Genomic DNA, 16629 nt, shown 5'->3' with positions numbered 1-16629 from the left:
GGAGGGAGGGAGCCGCCGCCAGCACACCACCAAGTGGCACGGAGCAGTGATAACAAACTCAACTTAAAAAAAAGAAAGGAAAAAAAAAAAAAAAAAGAAAACGAAAAAACTTCCCCAAGTTGCAGCCTAGACGTGCGACTTGCGACGTGCGGGCGGAGGGGGCGTGGCCCGAGCCCTCCCCCGCCTCCCCCGCCGCGGGGAGAGCTCAGACTGAGGCCAGCCAGGCCTCGCGGCAGGAAGTGTGCGGGAGGCTGGCTGGGCTTCCTGCAGGAGACCCTGGGACGGCCGGGTTATTTTTTATTTCGGGGGGAGGGCAGTCTCTTTTGGGGAGGAGGCCCCTTACCCCGGAGGCCCGCAGCACTGGCTTCATCCCCAACAACCAGCCTCCCCACTCCGGGCCCTGCGGACGCCGGCAGATCCCGGTCCGTCAGGAGAGCTGGGAGCGCCGCCCCCCCTCCTCCCCCTCAATTCTCCCCACCTCCAGGCCGACCTGAAAACAAGGCACCGCCATCCTCTATAATCGGCTTTTTATTAAGGTTATAAATTTAAACAGTCTGAACAGTTTTACCCGGTGATGTACAATTTCAGTATGCACAAACATACAGGGGCGGAGGGGCAGGGCCGGGGAAGGAAGGGTTGGCAGCTGGTTTTGGGGTTCACATGTGGCTGTGGCTGCAGGCGCCCACCTCTTCACAAGAGGCTTTACATAAAACAAGGTCCATCGAGCTGGAGACACAGGACGGGGCGACCACAGGCTGGAACAATGCTGGTTTCAAGAAATGCAGCCGAAGGGCTGAGCCAGGACCGTGCAACTTAGAAGCACACGCGCGCGCGCGCGCACACACACACACACACACACACACACACACACACACACACACACACACGTCTGATCAGGAACTTGGTGAAGTCTCCGGCCCCTCCCGCTCCCTCCCTCCGGGCCTCGGGGATCCAGGTGAAGGCATCGACTTCCTTTTTTGTTTGGCGAGGACCGCAGTGCTGGGCATGATGGGAAATGTAGTCCGAGGTGCCCGCCCCCCACCCCGTCCCCAAACGGCGTCCGAGTGCCGGGGTGTCCGGCGCCACCCCCGAGTCCAGGAGGCGAGTGGAGGAGGGAAGAGAACGGAGCCAGAGGGGCGGGGAGAGGAGGGGTTCGAGACACCCGCCGGGAAGAAAAGGGAAAAAAAAAGTTGAAGTGTTTTCATTTCTGCCTTCTCATTTCGCGAACTTTGGAGGCCGCCCCCGGAGAGGAAATGTGACCCACACGTCCCTCTCGGAGATAGGGTTTGCCTTTGTTTTTGCTGAGGATTTCACAAGACCCGGTCCTCACCCCGCGGAGGGACTCGGCAGGACCCAGCGCCGGGCTTCCCGGGTCTGACAACGGATCGGGACCAGCGTCCGGGCCCCGCGCCCTCCAGCGCTGCGCCCCCCGCGCCCGGCCTCGCCCCCGGCCGCCCCGCGCCTCCGCCGGGCAGCGGCCCTCCCTCACGTGGCTGGCTCCTCGCTAAACACCACTGCAATCTCTACAATAAAAAGAGAAGAAAAAAAACACACAAAAACAGTAGGAGAAACACAAAGCATACTTAAGTAGGCGCTTTTTCTCTGCAAAAATAAAGTCCAAGGTCTTAAGATTTCTTTTCTTTTTATTTTACAATTTATAAAACATTCGCCGCCTTCCCCTGCGTGTCCCCGGGCTCAGCCCCGAGTGGCCGGGCACCCGTTCCTTCCCTCCTCTCCTCGCCCCCTCGGCCGAGTCTTTGTCTGGCCCCAGCCCCGCGGGCCCCCGCGCCCTCGGGGGTCCCTAGAAGGCGACAATGGCTCGCGTCCAGGCGCCGAGGCTGGCGAGCGCCTGCTTGGCGCACAGCTGCCCGTTGAGCGGCGGCGGCTGCTGCTCCGAGGAGTCCGGCTGCCGGCTCACCAGCCCCGAGAAGCCCGAGCCAAAGATGGAGATCAAGTTTGAGATGTTGGACGCGTCCGGGGACGAGTCCGGGCAAAAGTCCTCGAAGCGGGCGCGCTTGCAGGGGGCAAACAGGGCGCCCCCGGGGGGCTCGGCGGCCAGGTCGCCCGCGTCCTCGCCGTCCTCCTCCTCCTCCGGGCCGGGGTAGTACTTGCGCTTGCAGCCGGCGGCGGCGGCCAGGCCGGGTCCCGGCGCGCCCTGGCCGCAGCAGGGGCAGTGGGCGGAGGCGCAGCAGTCCTGGTGCAGGTAGCCGTTCTCCACCGTGGTCACCACGTGAGTGTCCAGGTCCAGCACGGTGGTCTGGCTGCTGCAGTGCCCGCCGAAGTCCGAGGGGGCCGGGTACGCGCTCCGGTAGAAGCCGGGGGAGGAGGCGGGGGCCGGGGAGGCGGGCGGGGAGGCGGCGGCGGCGGCGGCAGCCGGAGGGGCGGCCCCTGGGGGCGCGGAGCAGGCGGCCGAGGCGCGAGGGTCCCGCGGGCAGAGCGCGGCGGGCGCGGGCGGAGGCGGAGGCGCGGGGCTCGGCTGCAGCGGCTCCAAGGGCTGCCCGCGGTGGGGCGCGCCGTGCGGCGGCGGCTGGAGCGCGGCGCCACCGGGCAGCTCCGAGAGCGCCCCCGCGCCGCCCGCGGGCACCCCGGCCGCCGCCGCCGCCGCCGCGCAGCCCCTGGGCGCCGGGTGCTGGTGCTGGTGCTGGTGCAGCTGCTGCTGGAGGTGCAGCTGGTGGAGCTGGTGGAGCTGGTGCAGCTGGTGCCGGGCGGCCGGCTCGCGCGCCTCCGCGTCCCCGCCGCCGCCACCAAGTTGGAGCGGGCCGAAGTCGGCCGCGCTGGCCGGCATGCCGGGCGCCGCGTACGGGAGGGGCTGGTGCGGGTGCGGGTGCTGGTGGTGAGGCGGCTGCTGCTGCTGCTGGTGCTGCTGCTGCTGCTGGCGCCGGTAGAGCTCGGCGTAGCGCTCGCTCAGGTAGAGCTGGCGCGCGTTGCGGAGCACGTAGGACACCAGGAGGTTCTTGTGCAGCTTGATGCCGCCGCGCTGGGTCCGGGAGCTGTGAATCTTGCGCAGGGAGATGCTGATCAGGCTCTGGGCGTCCAGGGCGCACTCCATGCTCCCGCGGAGACGGCTGCGGCGGAGCAGCCGCGGCCGCTGCTGCTGCTCCGAATGCTGCCGCTGCTCCGGCCTCCAGCCGGCCGCCGGCGCGCACTGGGCACGGGAGACGGAGCCCGGAGCTGCGGGTCGGCTGCGCTCCGAGAGGAGCTGCCACCGCGCGCGGCGCGCCAACCGCAGGACCGTGCTCCCCGGACGGCGCCAAAGCAATGAGCCTCGGCCGGCCCGGCCCCAGCTATTTAGCCGGGCGACCGGACTCCGCCCCGTACCCGGCGAGCCAATAGGAGCGCCCGGAGCCTCCCGAGTGACAGGCGCGGCCCGCCCCAGGGCCCCCGGGCCGGCCAATCAGACCAAGGCGGTTCCTTTGTGCTATTCAAATACCGAACAGACCCGGGGCTTCCAACGCCGCCGCTGCCTCGAATGTTCTCCTGGGGCCGCGGCGCGGCGCGGGGCTCGGAGGCGCTGGGGCCGCGGTCGGCGACGCGGGCCCCCGCTCAGCGGCCGCGGCGGAGCCCGGGGCGCCCCTCGGCACAGCCGCTCGGAGCCGGGGTGAGCTCATCGGCGCGCCGCGGCGGCCCCCTCCCCCACCCCACCCCGCAGGCCGGGCCTCACCTGCGGCAGGTGCGCCGCTCCCCGCCCCCGGCCAGACCGCGCTCCTGTTCTCACCCCGCCGCCCCCGGGGGCCCGCGAGCCCCGAGGCCTTTGCAGGAAGGAGCCCAGGGTGGTGGTGGTGGGGGCAGCCGGCCTGACCTTGAGGGACCCTCGCGGGAGGAAGGTTGGGAGGCACCCAACCATCTCACATGTTGGGCCTGACTCCTCGGCTTTTTTTTTTTTTTTTTTTTTTTTTTTTTTTTGCCGAGGAGCCACAGGGAAAAACAAACCCTCGCGAATTTGGTCTCTTCTGGCGGAGGAGGCTCTGAGTCATGCCCCCTGATTGCCGGGCCTTGCCACCTGCTGGGGTCCAGAGCGCAGGGAGAGACGCCGAGCCCTAACCCCGGCTCTGTAACCTTCCCCCCTCACTGTCAGTGACCACAGGGGCGCTGACTGCTCCCCTGGGAGGCCAGGCCCTGGCCAGAGGCGCCCTGCCCCCTCCCTGCCACAGCCTGCAGGGCGGGGCCGGGTCTGGGGGTGGCCCCGCTGGGAAGGGGCAGAGCGGGTCCCGCTGGGACTGTGGGTCCCGCCGGGACTGTGAGCTCCAGGCGGGAGCCCGGCACTGAGGGCCGGAACTTGACAACTTGGCTGTTGTTGACATTTTTCCTTCTAGTCCTGAACCATTTGTGGGCCCCCTCCTCCCAGCTGGGGACTGAGACATCGGGCAGGGGGACAGGGTTATGATCTCTGGGCTCTCTAAACTGGGGGGGCTGGAAGACAGGGTTGCTGCTCTGGGGGGGGGGGTCTCCTTGAAGTGGTCAGGACGCTTGCTGGAGGAGGGGTCCTGGAGTTGGCCCTTTAAAGGAGAAAGGGCCTCTCAGACTGAGCCCAGGGTGGGCCCTGTGGGGGCCGGGGTGGGACAGAGTGAGCTTCCTGCTGTGCCGCCCTCTCCTCGGGGTTCACCCTCTCCTCGGCGTTTCTTCTGTGGCTCCTCTTTCCTCAGGCTGCCGTCCTCTGCACCAGCTTCGACCCTCGACGGGAGAGGAGAGGCCCAGCCAGCCCATCCTGTGTCTCTGTCTCTCTTCTGTCTTCTTTTTAAATCCTCGCCCAAGAATATGTTCTTACTGATTTTTTTAGAGAAGGGGGGAGGGAGGGAGAGAAACATTGATTGATTGCCTCTTATACCGGCCCTGACCGGGGATTGAACCCAAAACCTAGGTATGTGCCCTGATGGGACTTGAACCTGAGACCTGTTTTTGGTGCACGGGGGCCGGGGTGATGGGGTGAGGATGCTCCAACCCACTGAGCCACCTGGCCAGAGCTCCCTTCAGAATTCTCCAGATTTATTTCCTCAAACTCTTCTGCAGCATCTACTCAGCGCCAGGAGCAAGGGTTTCCACGAAGTCAGAGAGCACGGACTCCATTTTCCCGGCGAGGAAACGGGCGCTGGCAGCCGGAGGGACTTGCCCATGGTCCCACAGCCCCAGGCCCGGCGCTCTGGTCTTGCCATGCTGCCCGGACAATCACAAACGGGCCCGAGCCCCTGTGACCAGCAGCACCCCTGCCCCACGCCACCAGAGGAGCCAGGATGGACTGTTTTTCCAGGATTGATATTTTAAGGGGACCACAGGGCATCTGAATCCCGTGATGGTGCAGATCTGGTGACAGGGACACAGGCGTGGTGTAGGAACAAAAATATGCTGCCTCTGGCTTCCCTGGCGCCAGTGTGAGAGGCACACAAAGGCTGCATCGACTTGTTTTTGAAGCTCACTTTTGAGACGTCACTGTTACGCGGAGGGAAGCAGGCGGCCCTAGCTGGCTTTCCAGCAACGGGCACTCTGCATGCAGCAGGCAAGTCTGTGACCCATGTGTCTGGCTCATTACAAGAGCCTGGGAATGTATTATTGTTATTTAAATATCTGTATTGATTTCAGAGAGGAAGGCAGAGGGAGAGAGATAGGAACATCAATGATGAGAGAGAATCACTGATTGTCTGCCTCCTGCATGCCCCCGATTGGGATGGAGCCTGCAACCCGGGCATGAGCCCTGACCGGAAAGGAGCCGCGACCTCCTGGTTCAGAGGTCGGCACCCAACCACTGAGCCCGCCGGCTGGACTGGGTGAACGCATTGTTAATGGCGACTGAGGCCTCCATTCTGTCCGTGCCCAGGACTTCCTGCGGGAAACTCAGAGTCTAGTTCACACAGCCTAGGAGGGGTGGAGACAGGGTTTGAACTCAGATCTGCCACCACGTTCCTCAGAATCAGCCATGTGTTTCTGCCATCGCCGTGGTGAATCCGAGCTGTCAGTTCTCTGGGCTCAGCTCTTGGTGAACATGACCTTGATTTGATGGACACCCCACTACTTTCCTGCCAACTGCTCAGAGACCAGGGCCTGCAGGGAGGAGTCCAGAGGACGCCAATATCGGTCCCAGCCCCGCTCCTCACTCCCAGCCTCCTCAGGGCTACCCCTGTGCCCCTGGGACCAGGTGGGGAATCAGGCCAGGGATGGAGGTGGATTCTCTAGCCGTGGGTGGTGTGTGTGTGTGTGTGTGTGTGTGTGTGTGTGTGAGAGCCAGGGAGCCAGGCCCTGGCACTGCCCAGGCCACCGGCTGCACTTCTGTCCCAAGGTGAGTTGAGCTCTGCCGAGGCTCCTCCCCTCCCTGGGGTCAGTTCACAGTGCTCCCCCCCCCCCCCCCCCCGTGGGCAGGACCCCATTCCCATTCTCTGGGCCTTCTTTCTGGGGCCCACGCTTCCGTGGTCTCCCCTCCTCCCCGGAGGGGAGGCCTGACAGTTGGTCTCCTTTGGGGGCGGCCTGGAGGGGCGTCCGCAGCTGTTGGGAGACACTTGCTGAAGGAGCGAGGACAGCTGAGCTCACGGTGCCTGGGGGTGGCTGGGGGCACAGGAGGAATTCACACGTGTTTGCGGAACGGGAGGGTCCGAGCAGGACGCCACGGCAGGCGTGCACGTGTGTGGCCGAGGTCCGTGTGCACGTGCGCGGGGGAGGGGAGCAGGTCTGAAGGAGACGTGGGCTCTGGGTGCAGGGCTGGCGGAGCTGTCTGGGCGCTCACTCTGCCCTGCAGCCGGGAGGTGCCTCCGGCTGTCAGCCCCAGGCGCGAATTCTTGCCCAAATATCGATGCCATGCGGCTGTTGGGACAAACCCCAGGTGGTGTCAGCAGAGCCATTGACACTTCCCAGGTGGCACCTGTGCCTGTGGCACCTTCTGGGCACCTCGCCTGGGGGCGGGAGTCTGGGCTCGGACGGTTCTGGGCTTCCAGGAAGTGGTTCGGGGCAGAGGAGGCAGAGGCAGAAAGCTTAAGGAAGGTGCTGTGCGGGGCCAGGAGTTGGGGGAGGATTTGGAATTCTCGGTTTCATTTGTTTGGCCGTGGGCCCGAGAGATATTTCCAGAACCTTCCTCTGGAATCCCCGCAGACGGGAGAAGGAGCGAGATGTGAGCCTGTCCTCAGGAGGCCACAGGCAGAGGAGGCAGACCAGCAGACCAGGCGACACAGGGCGAGGTCTGTGACAGGAAGGAGGGGGGGTTGGGGAAGGCAGGGGCGGGATTCAGGGCTGGCCTGGGAGCTGAGACGTGGGGTGGGGTCCGAGGAGGAAGAGGAAGGGGGGGGGCCTGCCAGCAGAGAGAAGAGCGAGTTGTCAGCACAGGCACACAGTAGGCACTCAATATTTGTGGGACAAATCCGTCCGTGGGAAGTAAGGATGCAGAAGACGCTGTTAGACTTGTGAGGGCCCTAGAGGCCAAGCTGCCTCCCCCCAACGTCCAGATGGGTAAACTGAGGCCCTGAGAGGAGGAGGGAGGCCCTGAGGATGTTGGCCCCCGGAGCTGGGTCTGGAACCAGATGGCCCACCTCCTGGTTCAGCCTCTGGCTGCCCCGCTCTGTCTGTGGTTCGGAGTTGGGGACCGTGGTTCTTGGCAGAGCGGGGATGGGGTGCAAAAGGATGCCGGTGGGCGTGGCTGCCCACCGGGGTCACGGTGCCTGGGTGTTGGGCAGCCTGCCCTGTGGCCGGCGGGCACTGGGGAGTCCGCTGGGCCCCGGAGCCCGGGCAGCCCAGCTCCTGCCCCCAGCTGCGCCCTCACCGTCCCAGCTGGAGCTTAACGACCGCCAGTGCCTGCTCGCCCGGCACGCCCCGGGCAGCGGGCCCAGTGCCAGGACAGACAGCGTGGCCCCGGGTCCCAGTTCCTTACGGGCAGCGAGGGGATTGCGAGCCGCGTGGCCTGTCGGAGCTCTCGCTCTGCGCCGGACGCTGGGCCACAGCCTCCCGTGGGCTCCTGAGCCCCACGCCAACCTGTGAGGCACGTTCGGTTGTGACTCCCATGTCAGGGTTGAAGCACCGGAGGCAGAGAGAGCTTCAGGGATTGCCTGGGTCACATGTGACTCCAGCCCTGGCTGGTGTGGCTCAGTGGATGGAGCATCGGCCTGTGGCCTGAAGGGTCCCAGGTTCGATCCCAGTTAAGGGCACAGGCCCGGGTTGTGGGCTCAGTCTCCAGTAGGGGGCGTGCAGGAGGCAGCCGATCAATGATTCTCATCACTGATGTTCCTATCCCCCCCTCCCTTCCGCTCTGAAAAAAAAGAAAGAAAAACAGAAAGAAGAACAACAATAACAAAAAGGAGGTGGCGGCAGTCCCAGGGCTCTGGGGAGGTCCAGCACCCTGAGCGGCGGAGAGGGAAGGAGGCCTGGGGATGGACTGTGCCTGCGGGCAGAGGTGACCTCAGCGGGGTCCCTGCCCTCGCCCCTGGCACAGGCTGCGCCCATTTGTCACTCCCGCATCAGGCACTCGGTCACCGTGGGCCGATGCTGGCCCGCGTGCAGGCACCCGGCTGAGCCCCGGGGAGAGCACCAGGCAGCTCTGAGTCTCCCAGGCCGGTTCTGATTGATTGGTAGTGTCTGCCCGGAGCCAGGGTGGAAGGGATTTGGCCTAGGTCCCAGTCGATTAGTGATGTCTGCCAAGGGCTCAGCTGGGAGCCTTTATGGCCGAGCCTGGACAGCTGCCCCGGAGGGTGGGTGTCACCTTGGGCGGCGGGGGTCGGGCGGGCAGAGCGGGAGACCCAGGGCCCGGCCGAGCGGCCTGTTCTCCCGGGGACAGGCTCCCCCTCTCTTGGGCCTCGGTTTCCTCGTTTGACACCTTCCAGGAGGCGCTGTGAGCATCCTGTGGCTTGGAAGTGATGTGCAGAGTGGAGGGGATTAGTGTGGAATGAAGTGGGAGACTCGCCCCTCCCTCTGGTCTCCTTTCTCAAAATCCTTCCCAGGCCGAGCGAGCTGGTCAGGCCGAGTGAATCCCGGGCTCTCGGGGTGGGGGTGGGGGTGGGGGTGGGGGTGGGCGGGGGTGGTGGGGTGAGGTGGGGGTGTGTGTGTGTGTGTGTGTGTGTGTGTGGGGTGTGTGTGTGTGTGTGTGTGTGTGTGTGGTTTGTGTGGGGGTGGGGGTGTGTGTGTGGGGTTTGTGTGTGTGTGGGGTGGGGGTGTGGGTGTGTGTGGGTGTGTGTGTGTGGGGTGTGTGTGTGTGTGTGTGTGTGTGGTTTGTGTGGGGGTGGGGGTGTGTGTGTGGGGTTTGTGTGTGTGTGGGGTGGGGGTGGGTGTGTGTGTGTGTGTGTGTGTGTGTGTGGGGTTTGTGTGGGGGTGGGGGGTGTGTGTGTGGGGTTTGTGTGGGGGTGGGCGGGGGTGGTGGGGTGTGGGTGTAGGCAGGGGTGGGGTGTGGGTGGGGGATGGGGGTGGGTGGGGTGTGAGTGTGGGTGGGGTTTTGGGGGTGTGTGGGCGGGGTGGGGGGAGGGGGAGGATGCCTGTGTGTGTGGGGTGTGGGTGGGTGGGGTGTGGGTGGGGGTGGGTGGGAGTTTGGGGGTGTGTGGGCGGGGTGGGGGGAGGGGAGGATGCCTGTGTGTGTGGGGTGTGGGTGGGTGGGGTGTGGGTGGGGGTGGGTGGGAGTTTGGGGGTGTGTGGGCGGGGTGGGGGGAGGGGAGGATGCGGGTGTGTGTGGGGGTGGGTGGGGGTGGGGGTGTGGGGATGGGGTTTGTGTGGGGGTGGAGTGTGGGTGGGGGGTAGGGTGGGAGTGTGTGGGGTGGGAGGTGGGGGGTGGGGGGAGGGGGAGGGGAAGGATGCGGGGGTGTGGGGGGTGTGGGTGTGGTGTGGGGTGTGGGTGTGGGTGGTGGGTGTGGGTTTGGGGGGGTGTGGGGGGGTAGGGGTGGGGTGTGGGTGGGGGATAGGGGTGGGTGGGGTGTGGGTGTGGGTGGGGTTTTGGGGGGGTGTGGGGGGAGGGTGGGGGGAGGGGAGGATGCGGGTGTGGGTGTGGGTGGGTGTGGGTTTGGGTGGGTGTGTGGGGGTGGAGTGTGGGTGGGGGGTAGGGTGGGAGTGTGTGGGTGGGGGGTGGAGGGTGGGGGGAGGGGAGGATGCGGGTGTGTGGGGGGGTGGGTGTGGGTGTCGGGGGCCGCTCCTGGTTCCTGGCCGGGAGCTGTGTTTATAGCTCACTCAGTGCTGACCTTTGTCCCCACGCTGGGCTCAGCTGGGGGTTTCTCAGGAGAAGCGCCTTGGGTCCCGCAGCGGAATCTTGGCGTCCTCCCATCCCGGCGGGAGCTGTGGGTGGGCGCCGCCTCCCCCGCCGCCCCCTCGGGACCGAGGCCACAGCCCATGTGCAGACACGGATTTCGTCTCCCAGGGTCTCCATCGATGCTCAGAGCGCCTGGCTGGGGGTGGGAGGTCCCCGTGTTCCAGGGAAGGAAACAGGCCCAGGAGGAGAGGTTCGGGCCTCCGGCCTGATGGAGGGGAAGATCGTTGTGGGCCGCCGGGCCTCGCCCTGCGCCTTTGTCCCCTCCTCCGATCGTCCGTCCAGCCCCTCCGCCCGGTCCTTCCTCAGCCTTAGTGCTGCTCTGTGCGGCTCTGCTCGGCTCCGGAGCCACCCTGTGGGCCTTCCCCACATTCCAGACCGGACGGAAGCACAGAGGTCAGTGAGCAGACAGACAGCAGGACGGCGCAGGGCCAGCGGGAAGGAAGCGGACCGGGCAGAGGAGAGTCTGACCGTCGCTGCCTCGCTGGGCCCCAGCCCTCCGGCAGCCGGTTCTGAGCTCGGGCCACACGGATTGCAGTCACCTCCCCTCCCGGGGCCTCAGCCTCATGTCTGAAAAATGGGCGTGATAATGGCAGCACCGCAGCCATAGTTCTGTCATGGAGATTCACCATAAAGAACTGTGATTCACACGAAGAACTCAGTGCTGCCCAGCCAGCATCGCTCAGTGGTTGAGTGGCGACCTTATGAACCAGGAGGTCACGGTTCGATTCCCCGTCAGAGTATGTGCCTGGATTGAGGGCTGGATCCCCAGTGTGGGGCTTGTCCCTCTGCTTCCCACAACTAGCAAACTGTTTTCTTGTTAATCCTCACCTGAGGGGATATATATATATATATATATATATATATATATATATATTTTTTTTTTCATTGCTTTTCAGAGACAGTGGAAGGAAGGGAAGGAGGGGGGAGAGAGAGAAACATCGATGTGAGAGACACACTGACTGGTTGTCTTTGCACATGCCCTGGCCAGGGACAGGGCACAAACCCTCAACCCAAGTACGTGCTCCTGACTGGTAATCGAACCTGGGACCCTTAGGTGCATGGGGCAATGCTCTAACCACTGAGGAACACAGTCCAGGGCCAACTGATGAATTTGTAATGCTGCTTCCACGGAACAAAGCAGAGAGTTTTTGTTTTTGTTTTGAGAGCACTTCTAAAAAAATGGTTTCTTCAGTGTCCGTGAGGAGAGAGGGTGAGCTGGAGACACAGCCCTGCAGGACTGGTTGTCCTCAGTTTACCTCCTGAGCTGGGGAGAGCCTTTCCCAGAATGGACCTCAGGATGCAGCAAGATGGGCCAGTGCCTCGTGTCCTTCCTGGGGACTCCCCGTGCCCGCTCTCTTCGTCTGTGTATTGGGCACTTGCTGTGGACGAGCCCTAAGTTCTGTTCCTATAAAATATATCTTTATTGATTTGAGACAGGAAGGGAGAGGGAGAGAGGGATAGAAACATCGATGATGAGGGAGAATCATCCATCGGCTGCCTCCTGCACGCCCCACACGGGATCCAGCCCGCAGTCCGGGTACATACCCTGACTGGGAATCGAACCAGGACCTCCTGGTTCGTAAGGTCGCCGCTCAAACCACTGAGCGATGCTGGCTGGGCAGCACTGAGTTCTTTGTGTGAGTCACCCTGTTGAATCTCCATGACAGAACTATGGCTGCCTTTGCCCCCACACTGCTCTTTAACCCCGGCGCCTGGGGAGGCAGAGGGGCGGCAGGAGGGAGAAGGCGGCCTGTGGGCTCAGGGCAGAGGCCTGTGGGCTGCCCTCCCGCAGCCTGAGAAGCTCGGGCTCCGGCCTGCTCCCGCCGGCTTTCCGTGCTCGGGGTCCGGAGGATGGTGTGGCCCCGGCCATGGCCCAGCCTGGAGGCTCCCCTCCCCTTTGGCGGCTTCATCCTTCCTCGTGGCAGGTCTCTCTCGTCCTGTGCGTGGGTCCTCCGTGGCCGTGAGGACAGCTTCAGCCTCACCCGAAGAAACGGGTGATGGTTAGAAATGGCGCTGGGGTGGCAGTAACAAGTGACTCCTGAACTCCCAGGGACGTGACCCCGAAAGGTTTCCTGCAGTGCAGGATGGGGTCAAGCAGCTTTCCTTCTGGCTCCTCTCATGGTCGGTTCCCCCTTCCTAGATTTTTTCTTTCTGTGCTTCCAGCCTTGCGGGTGTGGGCGATAGAATGAGTAGGTGGATGATGGCCCATGATGTTCTATGGTGAAGGCTGAATCAGCATTCCTCCTTTCCATTGGCCAGGCTGGAGTCACGTGGCAACACCTAGCTGCAAGGGAGGCTGGGAAATGTAGTCCACCGGGGGCACAGCAGGCAAAAAGCTAGGTTCAGTGAATACACAGTGCTGCCACTGACACAAAGGCCTTGAAAAAAGCAAAGTGTGTGTGTGTGGGGGGGTGATGAGGGGCTGTGATCCATTCTCAGATCTCAAAAGTAGACTAAGATGCTCTTAGCTGGCTGTGGGCGGGGAGGGCCTTGCACTGCATGGCTGCCAAGAAAATGTTTGCTTATTCATTTATGTACACGCCTCCCTGCGGGCAGGCCCACACGTCTCTGTGCGTGGCAGCCTACTTGTCCCTGCAGATAATAGTGCCCAACTGCTGCCTGTCCAGTGAACAAGGTTGTGGGGAAGGATTTAGACGGACACCTGTGTTCGCTTTGCATGTATGAGACGCCTGCGAAAGCACATTTTAACATCCGTCTAGCATGGGAGTCCCCCTCAAAAAGAAACACCAGTTTTAACCTTAGTGGGGAGCACGGTTTTAAACCAATAAGCATCACTCATTGTTGACTCATTCACTAGATATCCTGAGTTTCTATGATGGCATTCGATACACTCAGGGAGACAAGGCTACCCCGGGGTAGCGAGGTCAGACACCATTTAATTCTATGAAGCCGCGCCTTCATTTCCCACCTGTGACACCACCCACTGGCTTCATCTGTCCGGAGGCACCCACTTCCCCGATAGCTAACGCCTCTGAGGGGATGTGCTGCCATCGGTAACATAAGCACACCATGCAGCATATCCCCTCAGCCTGCACCAGCGACTGGCCTGTCCCCGGCCGATGAAGGCAATCTCTCGGTGTGTTCGGAGTCATAGAGGAGAGAAGAAAAGGGAAGGGAAAGACTCTTTATTGAGAACTGAGTATGTACAAGGTGCTGTGCTCAGCACAGGTGTTTTATGCGCCCCATCAGGCACCTCGCGTGACCCCCAATTTACAGATGGAGAGGCCCGAGCTTTTCTAGCCGCTCCCTGGAAGCACTAGGTCCCAGCCTGGCGCCGTCCTGCTTCAGAGCCAAGCTTTGATGGTCCCTCCACCCCTCTGTGCGGACACCCACCTGTGGTGTAGTCACCGGCTCCGATGAGGAAACCGAGGTGTGTGGAGCCTCCCTGTGTCAGGAAGTAGCAGAGCTGGCAGGAGCGGGCATAACCCAAGTCCAAAGCCAGCCAGCACAGGTTCAGGTACAGTGAGGTGAGGGCAAAGCTTGACTTTGTTCCTATGAGATAGGACTTTCATCAGCCCCATTGTACAGACAAGAACACTGAGGCTCAGAAAGTAGGCCTCAGATTGGATTATTGTTCAGCTGTTATTCAACCCCCTTCTCCTTGGGGCAGAACAGATCTTCCTGCCCCTCGGCTTTGGCCTTGGCCACGTGACTTGCTTTGGCCAATGACTGTGGGCAGAAGAGAGAGCACGCCTCTTCTGAGGAGCCGTGGGAGAAACCACGGCGTGCTGCTGTTCTCTGTCGTGACAAAGTACATCCTGTTTAACTTCTGATCCAAAAGGAGTGTGGAGACACAGGGGGCAGCTTGAACCCAACCTACAGCCTGGAGCCAAGTTCAGCGGCCCCACAGCCTGAAACAGAACTACCTCGTGGAGTCCAGCCCAGCCAGGCAATGGCAGTCAACCTACAGAGCAACGAGTGTGAGAAGAAACCTTCCCACAGGACGTCTCTGAGCATCAGAGGCTGTTTGTTACTCAGCGTTATCATGGCACAGCTGACGACGACAGAAACGTCCAATGACTTGATGGAGGTCACATAGCCATGGGTGCCAAGAATGTGAGCCCATTACACCCCCCAACCAGTGCTTAGCTGACGGCCTCCGGTGAAGGGAGCCAGTGGAGAACAGAACGGGGGGAGGGTGCTCCTCTAGCTTGCTTGCTTTATCTGTCAGTGGAGATGGTGGACGTAGTCTGCTAGAGGCCCGATTGTGAAATTCGTGCAGGAGGAGGCCTTTGCAGCCCCAGCTGCCTCCGGTCGAGGCAGGAGCCCTGGAGGCCGTGTTGGCAGCCATGGTTTGGTCTGGAAGGTCATCCGGAAGGTCACCCGGATGGTGGTTCTCCTGTTCGGCAGTTCGGTCGATTTGCATATTATGCTTTTATTATTCTAGACATCAACACATCTCTGCTGCTACTGGAATTTCATCACCGCACCTCAAGTTTGGAGACGGAGAAGTGTTTTTTGTTGTTAACCCTCACCCGAGGATATGTTTCCCATTGATTTTTAGAGAGAGTGGAAGGGATGCAGGGGGAGGAGAGAGAGAGAGAGAGCGAGAGATGGGAGAGAGGCGTATCCATTGGTTGCCTCCTTCACATGCCTCAGTTGGGGCCAGGGATCGAACCTGCAACTCAGGGTTGTACTCTGGACGAGGAATCAAACCCATGACCCTTCAGTGTGCAGGCCAATGCTCTATCCACTGAGACACAGCAGCCAGGGCAAGAGATGGGGAGGTTTTGAAAAGAAAACCATGTGCCCTAGCTGGTTTTGCTGAAGGATAGAGCGTTGGCCTGTGGACCGAAGGGTCCCAGGTTCGATTCCAGTGAAGGGCACATGCCCAGGTTGTGGGCTTGATCCCCAGTAGGGGGCGTGCAGGAGACAGCTGATTGGTGATCCTTATCATTGATGTTTCTATCTCTCTCTCCCTCTCCCTTTCTCTCTGAAATCAGTAAAAAAAAAAAAATAATAATAAAATAAAAAAAAATTTTAAAGAAAAGAATGCCATGTATTAGCAATCTTCTGTTGTATGAACTTTAAGGAAATTTGGCAAAACAATTAGACAACAGTTTCTCCCCTTGTTGAAGGCTGTTTGATGGGTAAGCCACTTTTCTGTTAAAAGAATCTCTTTCTTAGGAATGTAATATGTTTTAGTATATCTGTGGATATGAATTTTCCTTTGCGTATTGCTTTGGCTGCATCTTCTAAGTTTTAGTGCCCAATGCTCTCATTTTAACATCCAAATACTCTGAAATGTCTAAGTAGTTGCAATTTCCTTTGAATTTCCTCTTCATCTCAGAATTATTTGAAAGTTTAAAAAATTTTCACCAAGTTAGATTAGAAAGAACCTCCAGCTATTCACCTAAAATGTTAACTTCACTGTGTTGAGAATGTGTATTACTTTAGAATTAGTGGAAATTGTCTTTGTGTCTGAATACCATATTATTGAAATATCCTGTGGAATTATTATTTGCAAGAGTACAAGCTTCTGACAGCTCCAGATACTTGCAATTCAGGTAAAATTAATCCCTCATCCCCGCCCCCTCCCCCCACCACTGCTCCTTGGTTTCATATACAAATAGTTGAAAATTAGGGTGTTTTTGTTTTAAGAGGTAACTCGCCAGGGTCCACCCAGCCTGGTGTCTGTTCTGTGTGGCCTTGGCCTCTTCTGAGGGGATGGGCTTTGTTGATTGGCTCCTTCAGCATTTGTTATAAGAAATAAGGAGTGGGTAGAGCTGAAACCGATTTGGCTCAGTGGATAGAGCGTTTGCCTGAGGACTGAAAGGTCCCGGGTTCGATTCTGGTCAAGAGCATGTACATTGGTTGCGGGCACATCCCCGGTAGGGGGCGTGCAGGAGGCAGCTGGTCGATGTTTCTCTCTGATTGATGTTTCTAGCTCTCTATCCTCCTCCCTTCCTCTCTGTAGAAAATCAATAATATATATTTTAAAAAAAGAAAGAAATAGGAATGGGTTCTGCAAACTGGAATCCGTGTGGAAGGAGCGGTTAGTTAATACTGGACTCCGCGGGGTGTGTTTGAGGGGGAGGAGGCAGGAGGCTGATTTTCGGTTGGGTCACTTTTCTGATTTTCCCTCTTCCCATCACTGCATTGGGCTGCCCAGTTTGTGATAACGTTTGCATTAAAATGACCTGGGAGTTACTGGATGACGATTATACAACGAACTTTTCACAAATGAAATGACCCTCGGCTTCTCGCTCGGCCTCTGGGCCGTTTCCTGGCCTGTGTGGAGGTCATGGCCGTGCCCCATGGCTGGGTCTGCCCAGGCCCAGCGTGTGGCACCACCTTTATCTGCTTGGCTCCTCCCCCGTCTTACACTTTCTCCGTCACCTCAGCTGTGCTGCGGAGTGGGACTCTGTGCCCCCATTTCCAGATGGCCGGCTCCTCCGGGAGGGGTGCAGAGC

The 16629-nt window shown here is 60.7% G+C and overlaps 1 protein-coding gene across 1 annotated transcript; it reads right to left on the bottom strand.

Annotated features, from left to right (window-relative positions):
* Positions 1-1625: 1625 nt before the first annotated feature.
* Positions 1626-3275, bottom strand: IER5L (immediate early response 5 like). Its single transcript, XM_036416111.2, has one exon. It carries the CDS (start codon positions 3047-3049, stop codon positions 1802-1804), a length of 1248 nt encoding a protein of 415 aa, XP_036272004.1. The 5' UTR covers positions 3050-3275; the 3' UTR covers positions 1626-1801.
* Between the last annotated feature and the right edge of the window lie 13354 nt (positions 3276-16629).

The sequence above is a fragment of the Pipistrellus kuhlii genome, unplaced genomic scaffold (genome assembly GCF_014108245.1).
Source record: "Pipistrellus kuhlii isolate mPipKuh1 unplaced genomic scaffold, mPipKuh1.p scaffold_m20_p_53, whole genome shotgun sequence".
NCBI lineage: Eukaryota > Metazoa > Chordata > Mammalia > Chiroptera > Vespertilionidae > Pipistrellus > Pipistrellus kuhlii.
Note: the sequence above shows the minus strand (reverse complement) of the source record. Positions and strands in the feature narration are given on the sequence as shown.